At 42.3% G+C, this 10,069-nt stretch overlaps 1 protein-coding gene across 7 annotated transcripts; it reads left to right on the top strand.

Annotated features, from left to right (window-relative positions):
- The first annotated feature begins 409 nt into the window (after positions 1–409).
- tbccd1 (TBCC domain containing 1) lies at positions 410–8,574 on the top strand. 7 transcript variants are annotated; one of them, XM_042336440.1, is made up of 7 exons: positions 410–425; positions 2,730–3,070; positions 4,022–4,171; positions 4,752–5,118; positions 5,408–5,594; positions 6,344–6,841; positions 7,732–8,574. In XM_042336440.1, exons 2-7 carry the CDS (start codon positions 2,735–2,737, stop codon positions 7,859–7,861), a joined length of 1,668 nt encoding a protein of 555 aa, XP_042192374.1. In that variant the 5' UTR covers positions 410–425; positions 2,730–2,734; the 3' UTR covers positions 7,862–8,574. The 7 variants fall into 7 exon arrangements, with proteins under 7 accessions (XP_042192374.1, XP_042192376.1, XP_042192375.1 ...); XM_042336442.1 differs by having other exon boundaries at positions 2,733–3,070; XM_042336441.1 differs by having other exon boundaries at positions 412–430; positions 2,733–3,070.
- The last annotated feature ends 1,495 nt before the right edge of the window (positions 8,575–10,069 follow it).

Raw genomic sequence — 10,069 nt, forward strand, 5'->3', positions numbered from 1 at the left:
TGGGAGTTGACAGACCCGCAGGAGACTCGGAAATCTGAATCCATATCTTTTTTAACCCTACATCTCCCTCCCTCGGTCCCTTAGCTGCACTACCCCCCCCTCCAACCCCCACCCCCCCACTGGTCTGGTAGTGCTGACTGACAGCACAGCTGGACAGGGACTTTTTGTCTTTGAATCTCCCTCCTGGGCTCTTCGAACCATTTTATTTAAACCTTTTCTTTAAAAGACTTAAGTCTTTGTCTGTCCCCCCCACCCCCACCCCCTCATCCCCTCCCCCTCCACCATCACCACACACAACACAATCCCTGGTGCTGACAGCTGAGCAGGAGGTCCTCCCAGTGGCTGACAGCTCGCGGGGTGGGGGCTCCTCTTGCCTCGACTCCTCTCCTCGGCGCTCCGATCTGCGCAGCCGCAGCAACGGAAAAGTGAGGTACCGAAGCGGGGGAGCCGCGGCCTCCCGCCCTCCCGCCCGCCCGCCCCTCCCTCCCTCCCGCCCTCCCCTCCCGCCCTGTAAACACGGTCAGGCTCGCGAGCCGCAGGTAAGAAGAAGGCGGCGGCGGCCGGCGGTGTGAGTCGGGCCTGGTTGCCATGGAGAAGCGCGGAGTCCCTGCTGAGGCGGCCGCGGTCCCGCCGAATGATAAGCAGCTCCTCCCCGCCCCCACCTCCGCCATCATCACCATCACCATCATCATCATCATCCAGGGGGCACAGCAGCATCGGCTTGATCCAGGCCTCTCTCTCTCTCTCTCTCTCACACTCACTGAGTCAGAGTTCAGCAATCAACCCGACAATTCGTCGAATTATCCTTCCCCCCTCCCCCCTCCCCCCCCCCCCCTGAGCCGTGAACCCGAGGCCCGTCCCCAGGTGGGCGTTTCAAGGTCCCCAAAGCACTATTCGAAAAGAGAAGGGAATTATTTCTCCGAACAAATCTCCCAAATAAAACGGGCCATTCGCTCCACGCGGCTGTTGGTGGGGCACTGCTGCGGGCAACCGGCTGCTGCGTTTCGCCCACGTAATGCACAAGTCAACCCGCTTCACAGTATATCCTTTATAATAATAATAACAATAATAATCCTTGCATTTGATACAGCGCTTTTCACGTCGGGAGGACGTCCCAAAGCGCTTCACAAAACACACTGTAAAGTGAATTGACTGTATATTTGTGGGCGAACGCGGCAGCCAATTGCGCACAGCAATGTCCCACAAACAGTCGTAGATTGAAAATGACCAATTTATTATTGTTTTTGGTTTTGGAGGGATTATTATTAGGCTCTGTGTGGAGTAAGGAAACTTGCCCAAGGTTTCGCCCTGACCTGGAATTGAACTCAGGTCTCTCGCTTGCAAAGCGAATGCTCTAACCACTGAGCTAAAGGACTCCTTTGAAGCGCTTTGAGACGTCCTTTCCACATGATAAGGGGTTTTACTAAACGCAAAGATTCTTCTTGTTAATTTCCGAGTGCACTGACTGCTACCCAAATAAGAGTACGACTAGACCCAAAGGGGAATCTGAACACTCAGTTCACCCCTTTCTCTCCCCCTGGCCCCGCAGCACTCTGAAAGTTATAATCCTAAAGGGAGCAAATTTACTCCCGTCAGTGACATTCCTAACATTGAGTCGGGAGATCTGAGCTGCGTGTGGTGATATAGTATATATATCACTGCTATGCATATGCCACAAGTCAAGATGCAACTTCCAGCTATTAGCACTTCAAATGCCCTACATTTCTGTGTTTTTATATATAGGAATACACTTTAAAGCTTCACATACCAAACATTTAGAGAAAATGTGGTTAATACATATAAAACTATTTACTGGCTTAAGATGTTATTTTCCTAAAATAACTTTTTTTTGGTGTTCTGCTATTTAAGAGAATATTCACTGAAAGAGTAGGTTGTTTGATTCTGCATCATGTGGCAGGGGAGAATTGGCTGAAGCCATGAGATAGAACACAATTAGAACAAAAAATAATTACCTAACCTTCCATTGATTCTCTTAAATGTAAACCGAAGTTTATGACTCAATTCGTCTGCCTCATCCCCACTTTATTTAATTGTGGGCCTTCCCAACTCTTCCCTCCGCAAGCTGCAAATCTCTGCAGCTCTCTAACACCAGGTTCCGTGACCCCATCACACTCACCCTCGCCCGGCTCCACTAGCGTCCCATCCCTCAGAGGATCGAGTTCAAAATTCTCGTCCTCACCTTCAAGACCCTCCATGGCTTTGCCCTCTCCAACTTGCTAGTCCCTTATCAACCTGTCCGCTCCCTCCGCTCAGCAGGCTCCGGCCTGTTCCATGCATGCCGCCCAGCCTGTCCCACCATCCGTGGTCAGCCCTTCAGCCTCTCTGACCCCATCCTCTGGAACTCCATCCCACATTCCTTCGCCTCGCTCCCTCCTTGGCCTCCTTCAAGGCATGCCTCAAGGCCCTCCCCTTCTACCATACCTTTGGCCAGCCTCCTGCCCTCCCTGCCCTCCACCCTCCCTGATCCCAACCCCCGCCCCATCCCCAGACCTAACTCCTAAATGTTCAGCACCTTGGGACGTCCTCTTGATATGAAAGGCGCTTTACTAGTGTAATTTTGTACTGTATCTAGAAATCTCTCTTTAAAACGTAACCTCTTAGACCTATGGTCACATCCTGCATGAAGGGCACAATATAAATGCAAGTTGTTGTACTTTCTATTAGTATTACGTTTGTATTTTGTGAATTAAAATACATTTTCTTTTTAGTAGATATGGAGCAGCCAAATGTCCGCCTTTGGGTAAAATATGAAACCTTCATTGTTGGGGTCTTACAAATCCCACCTCCTTCAAAATTCAGCATGCACTACCTTCGAAAGATGGCAACGTACGTTCGAACAAAGACAGCAGATGGGAGCTATCCCAGACTCTCTTGGCTCATGTGGAGACACATTGCTTGTGGAAAGTTGCAGTTGGCTGAGAATTTGGCCTGGATGTATTTTGAAACCTTTGATAGCCTTCTTGACAAAACTGCGGAGGAAAGGCTGGAGTGGGCTGAAGCTGCGTCTCATTGCAGGTCGCATGAGGAAATTGAAAAACTGAGAAACAAGGCATGGTTATCTTTTTGGGATTTCACCTTTTATTTTGTCTGTAGATCAGAAATTGTTTAATATTTATTTTGCTCAAATATTCCATGTAATTTATTGCATATTATTCTTGATAAATCTTGAGCAATTGTATCAGAAATCTGTATTGATGTAGAATACACTGACAAATGCTTCTTTACATTTCTCCCTTCCAACTTTCGCCCCCAATTCTTCTGCAACAGGATGTTTTCCCATATTTTTCCCAAGTGGCTATTCTTTGTGTGAGTTTGCGTAGTGTGTATGGTCAGTTTATTTGGTACTGTCACAGCTAAGGCTGATTCTGCCCTTGTCCGATATCCACAGAAGGTCTAATATTTTTGTCCAGCTAGAGTAAAATCGGTAAAGTATACACAAAAAAAAACTGAATTTGTGATAACAGGAAAACTAATAAAAGGATCAGTTATGTTTTTTAGACTGTTCCTTCCTCCAGTCTCAGTTAATCTACAAAGCCTAGCTTTCAGCTAAGTGTTCTTCTTCCTCTCCCCCAAGGTGAATACGTGATATCGGCCAGGTTGTCAGATATAGCACCAAGTGGAGGCAAAATACCTGGCTAATAATAAATTTAAAAATCAGAAGGTGTTCTATCTTTGCTCTCACTGCAATATTTACTCCCATTTAATTGCTGAGGGACTTTTGCAAAACTGATATCTATAGTTGCTTACCCAACTTTATAGTTTATAGCAGTCAATGTATTAAAGAAGGAAGCTAAAGAAATAGGGATAAAAGTTGGCTCAGTTTCTTGAAGGAACCAAAGAAAATGTTATGCCTAATCTCATAACTACAATCTAAAATAAAATGAAATCAACACTATTTTTTTTTGTTGTAAACTATTTGCAAGATATTCCTGCTTGTTATGGGTTGTGTATCTAATCAAATAGTGACCACAAGAAATGCAACTTTTTTCTTTTTCATCAGCTATCAGTGGACACACTCCAGTTCCTGTTGTTTCTGTATGTCCAGCAGCTGAACAAGGTTTCTTTGAGGACATCTCTGATTGGAGAGGAGTGGCCAAGCCCCAGGTCACGATCACCTGATCTGGATAGGAAATCAGGATCTCAAAACAAGGTAGGTAGCCTTTTGGGATGCAAATAAAAGGGAAGAGACAACAAAACGAGGAAGCACTCAGTTAACTGTGGAATGGCACCAATTTTTGAATTGAACAAAATACTGTACAAAATGGCTAAATAAAAACATGACCTGCCTCACTCAGTTTAAGTCAGAATTCTACATCTCCCTGTGCCAAAGTGACTCATTGCTTCTCACTGGGTATACTTGGGAGTTTGTGTCAAGGTGCTGGTGCTCAGAATTCTGGAGATGCCAGAGCTAGTTTCACCAGGTGTACATTGAATACACTTACATGTGTAGTCCACAAAACCAGCAAACTTGTACAGGTAACTAAGTAGGGTGGTTATTTATGGTAATATACTATAACTGTCCAAACACAGCTGTCTGTGTGCTTATCCCGTGCATGAACTGGCTCTGGCAATCAATTCTGGCCACAAGGAGCTAGTTTTGCAAAACAAGAATACTTCCCTAACATTTTTATTGATGTTTTCCATGTGTTGCTTATCTGGTTTGAATGATAAAGTACTCTTGGACTGAAACATTTATCAAAATATTTTTTGTCTGTCCTTACACGATCTAGAACACGGATGACCACAATCATCTGGCTTTCATTCTGAACCACTTGTCAGAATTGTTGGAGCTCCTGCTAGACCCTGAGCAGCTCACCGCTTCCGCCCACTCTACCCATGAGAGCTTAATCTCTGTCGAAGCAGTTAAAGCACTGAGCTTTCTCATGGAAGGAACTATCAACCAAAATGGAATTGTTTATCCTGTGCATGAACTGGCTCTCTGGCAACCAATTCTGGCCACATGTGGTTACTCCAAACTCTCAAAAATGTTTTCTTTCTACAAGCTACAAGCCTGGCTGAAAAGTGTTTTAGGATCTAATCCATTTGGCAGCGCAGTCTGCCTCCAAAAAGGAAAGAAGCTAGCATGGGCACAGCAAGGTAATTAACCCTAATAGATTTTACTCTTACATAACAACAATGCGTCCTTTTGTCCATAAGAAATTGAAAAAGTATATATAAATTCTTTTGGTTTTAAACTAAGTTGTTTCTTTCTATAAGAAAAACAAGTACTGTTTTTAAATAATATTTTGTGCTTTTCTTTGCTAGCCCAAAGAGATGGCCATCGCTTCATTAACCGCTGCCTCAGTTATTGAGAGTCAAACAATCCTAACATTACTGAGTCATACAGTCCTAATGTTATTACTGAGGTACTTTCTTTCTCTTTAAGTTGAAGGGACAACAAAGCGGGCAAAGATTGCATGTAATACTTACACAGCACCCAAAGGCCACAAGGTGGTGGTAATGACACAAGTGTACAAGCAAACCCTGGCAAAGAGCTCAGATCAGCTGAATGGGGCTCATGTTAAAATTCATCGCTGCAACGACTCCTATATATACCTGTTATCTCCTTTAAGGTGAGGTTAGTGGTAGATAATTTTAAAAAAAATATAAAGCTGAAATGTTTGCTAGAAAATGGGAGTATTAGCAGAAGCCTTGATGTAACTGATTTCCTCATCCCAGCCACAAAATGGACCATTGGAAAAAATGAATAGTAATAAATAATAGTAACCCTTGTATTTGATATAGCACCTTATGTTTTCGAGATGTCTCAAAGCGCTTCACAGAATATACTGTAATGTGAATTAACTGTATATTTTGTGGGCAATACCTTGGATTTGATACAATAACTGTAAAATTAGCTTCTCAAAGCGCTTCACAAAGGTTTTGTACAATTTGTAGGTGAATACGGAAGCCAATTTTCACACAATAATGTCTTCATGAACTGAATGACCAATTTTATCTGAAAGTTTGGACACTAGGAGAACCTCCCTTTCCATATTTGAGTAGGTCCATGGGATATTTAGCATTCATCTGAACAAGTAGACAGGATGCTATGTTTAACATCTCAACTGAAAGCACGTCGGACAATGTAGTGAGCCTAACATTGCATTATAGTGTCAGACTAAATTATGAGCTCAAAGTTTCCACGCGGGACTTGAACCCCAAACTTTCTGACGCAGAGGTGAGAGTGCTACCAACTAAGCCAGACTGACATCATAGTGATCGTGAGAAGAGAAATGGATGAGAGGAAAATCTAAGTATGAGTAAATAAAGAATTGGAATCTACTTTCTACTTTATGTTCATTTGTGTTTCTTATTGCAGGTCTGTCAGCATTGAGAAGTGCAGGAACAGCACATTTGTCCTTGGTCCTGTGCAGACTTCCATCCACATCCATAGCTGTGACAATGTGAAAATAATAGCTATCTGTCACAGACTTTCAACCTCATCGTCAACATTGTGCACTTTCCACTGTCTCACGCCTACCTATCCTCTCATCATGTCTGGGAACACAAGCCTAATATTTGGCCCTTACCACACTTATTATCCAATGTTGGAGGATCACATGGCTCGGACGGGCATAGCCACTTTGCCCAACTATTGGGATAAACCAATGTGTATTGGTCTGGACAACTGTGAAACCCCTGTCTATCAGCTGCTGTCTCCGAAGGAATTTTATGTGTTTGTGATTCCATTTGAGATGGAAGGAGACACCACAGAGATCCCTGGAGGTCTGCCGCCACAATATGAAAAAGCTAAGAGACACAGGGAGCAGAAAATCCAGATCTGGCAGAAAACCGTGAAGGAAGCAGGGCTCAGCAAGTTAGTAATTAAACATGGAACCTAGACTTTTTATATTCCTGACTAAGATTCAAAAGCAATATAAGTAAGGCTAAAATACAATAATTTGAATTTTATAGTATGTGCGCTTCATTGTTTTGAGGATGGGAAAAATAGCTGGATTGAATTCAACTGCATAAAATAGAAAAAAACAATCTTACTAAACCAGGCCATTTGATTTGGTTTTGCAGGTCAATAAGCATTTTAAATGTGTTTTTAATTTTGGTTTTAAAGAGTTCTAATTTTCTGTAGTTTTTTTTGTATGAAGATGGAAATTGTTTTAAAAACTTATAACTTTTCCAAAGTCTGGGGAAAAAAATCACAGTGCAACTCTGTTATAAAGGATTGTTTTTTTATTTACTGCTTTGCCCCATCTTGGAAAATTCAACAGATTTTTGATTCTCAACAACAACAAATTGCATTTATATAGCGCCTTTTATGCCGGGAGGACATCTCAAGGTGCTGGACAGTCAAGGGTTTGCAGCTGAGCTGGAAGGTGGATTCGGGAGGTCAGGGGGTTTGGGGGTGGGGGGGGGGAGGTGGCAAAAGCACAGTCGAAAACAGGAAGGTCTTGAGATGGACCTTGAAGGAAGTGAGGGAAGTGGTGAGGCAAAGGGATGGTGTTCCAGAGAGTGGGAACAGAAGGCTGTAGCCCTGATCACCAACAGTGGGGCAGGCAGGGCGTGGGGCATGAAGCAGGGCACTGCCTGCCCAGTGAGGGAGCGGGCGAGTTCGTAGGGTTTTAGAAGGTCACAGAGGGAGGTGGGGCAAGATCATGGAGGTAATTAAGGAGGGCAAGAATTTTATTTGTTCAATAGATAACTTAATCCAAAATTTGTCAACGTTTGCTAATGGTTTAACTTCTCTTCTAGAGAACAACGCAAGCAGTTTCAGAACCTGGTGGAGCAGCAGTTCCGAGAGTGGCTGGCACTCACCGGGCATCGGCAGCAGCTAGACAGTCTTATCCCTGCTCCTACCTCTCCAAAACAAGCTGCAGCTTGATCATCCATTGGCTTTAGAAGAATCATCTATTGGAGCTCTTTCAAATGCATATTTCATGTAATTTTTTTGTGGCTACATAACTTAGGTGGATTTGAGCTCTTGATGAAATATGTGCTTTGAATGGAAGTTATTAAACCTAAAATAAAATTTCCAAGTGTATGATACGTCATATAGCAAAGTCCTAGACTTGGTTTAGTGACATTCAGTGACACTCGTTTGAGCCATTAAACATGAACTATGATTTATTTGTTCGTTGATCAACTTCACTTTTGTTTTCAACACCAATAATTGGTACGAGAAGTTAATATAAATTATTTTTTTATTCATACTGTACAATTATTAATTGCACAGCTCTATTTAAAATAAAATTAACTTTGCAGTTTCTGAGTTGGTGTACATTCATCATGAGTCTTAATTAAACAACTAATTCTGGGTCTTTGCTTGTAGATATGGAAGGGAAAGTAGAAATATTTTATTTGCTCAACAGTAAGTGTAACAGTGTAGATTAGCTTCTTCCTGTGCAGTGTGAAGTTTGTTCTGGACTGGACTCACACTTAGGGTAAATGGTTTGCTGTGCTGCCCCTGTGCTGCTCCATTTCCTTGGCGGAATGTGGGATTGTCACATTTGCAGTTGCTTCAGATGTGTGGGGATCTAATGTGTATGGTTATAATGGCAACACAGTGTAAATATACTTTTCAGAAAGTGAATCCAACTGTTACTGACTCACCCTCAGAAATTCTTGAAGTTACAGCTGTGCTTCTGATCAGTGTTCCAAACTAAAACAGAAAGCACCAATGCATTAGTCTTTTTTTGCTAGTGCAATTATCCTAGAGTTGCATTAATGTGATCTATAGCTCCATATCCAATTTGTAATTAGTGTATCTTAGTGTCTTCCCCTCCCTTCATTGGTTGGCCCCTCCAGCACTGTTGCTACTTACCACTGAAGATACGACTTCATTTCTAGACACGCTGAACGGTTGAATTGACCTAATCTCCCAGCCAAACTTGCCTGTGTTTGATCCTGTCAGATTACTTAACCTAAGATAGATTTGATCCAGTGCAGTGTGAACATCCTAGCACTGCTGACATCCAATCAAGGTTTGTTTCTCCAAAAACATCTGAATCTTGATCTGAAATTTGAAATCTTTTGACATAAACACCATAAACAACTTACATTTATACAGCGCCCCTCATGCAGGATAGCATCCCAGAACATTACAAATGTTTAATCGTTAAACATTACAAAGAAAGAATTGCAGGAAATTAAGCATGAATTTAAGAATTTTTCAATTATAATTTTTAAGACAATGTTGAATTATCTGGCCTCTGACACCCACAGTTGCACTTTCCAGCCAGCCACTGAACAATGATCAGGGATTCGACCCATGATTGATGCTTTTCCCCTTCCTCCTCCTCAACTCCGACACACAGATCAGATAAATTGGCACAGACCAGAGATGGAAGTGTCGAACCCAGGATGTAGTCGCTATAGCTAGGATTAAACGAACACTCACAAACAGAGTTAGCTCAAAAATATAGTTTATTTAATACTTGCAGCAAGGAGAGGGAAAGCGAGAGGCAATACAATAGCACGTCTCTCAGAAGAGTCGGTACTCTCCCTCTACCAATGGGGCAGTCCCATCAGTTTATATACATGATTATTTGCGATCACCTCATGTCTCAAAACAATTCTTGCTGTTGATTGACAAGCAATATTCAGTCATCACAAGTTTAATTATACATTTGCAGACAGGACAAGGACACTGGTTCTGCTCTAATTTATCTACGTTGTTGCCTAAAAAACAACTTTAATCTTATCATAGTCTAGACTCTGTACTTTACGTATTTTAGTCCTTTTACATTCCCACAGAAGCTGGGGCCTTCCTTTCCTGTATGGCTTATTGCTACTGAATATTTTAATTGTATTGCCTATTGAATCTATTTGCACTGTATAAATCTGATTTTCTGAAGTGCTGAGCATCATTTAAACAGCTACGCATCATTTCCAAGAGATACATTTGCAAAACTGAAGTCAAAATAGGCTTTTGTGCACTTAGTTGTCAAGTGTTGAAGGAATTTAATTGAATCTGATGGAACATTTGAGAACCCGTGTGGTTTAAACATGCTGCACAGGTGATTCTTTTTTGCCAACATGAGAATTTGACACCTCAATAACCTTAGCAGTGGGTTAAAACCTTTTATTTTTG

The sequence above is a fragment of the Callorhinchus milii genome, unplaced genomic scaffold, assembly GCF_018977255.1.
Source record: "Callorhinchus milii isolate IMCB2004 unplaced genomic scaffold, IMCB_Cmil_1.0 Scaffold6, whole genome shotgun sequence".
Lineage (NCBI taxonomy): Eukaryota > Metazoa > Chordata > Chondrichthyes > Chimaeriformes > Callorhinchidae > Callorhinchus > Callorhinchus milii.

Bases quoted from the DNA above. Each gene is read 5' to 3' on its own strand.
- tbccd1 (XM_042336440.1), top strand. From the start codon at position 2,735: ATGGAGCAGCCAAATGTCCGCCTTTGGGTAAAATATGAAACCTTCATT. The intron at 4,172-4,751 runs GTAGGTAGCCTT...TACACGATCTAG, and splicing joins AATCAGGATCTCAAAACAAG to AACACGGATGACCACAATCA. The intron at 5,595-6,343 runs GTGAGGTTAGTG...TTCTTATTGCAG, and splicing joins TACCTGTTATCTCCTTTAAG to GTCTGTCAGCATTGAGAAGT.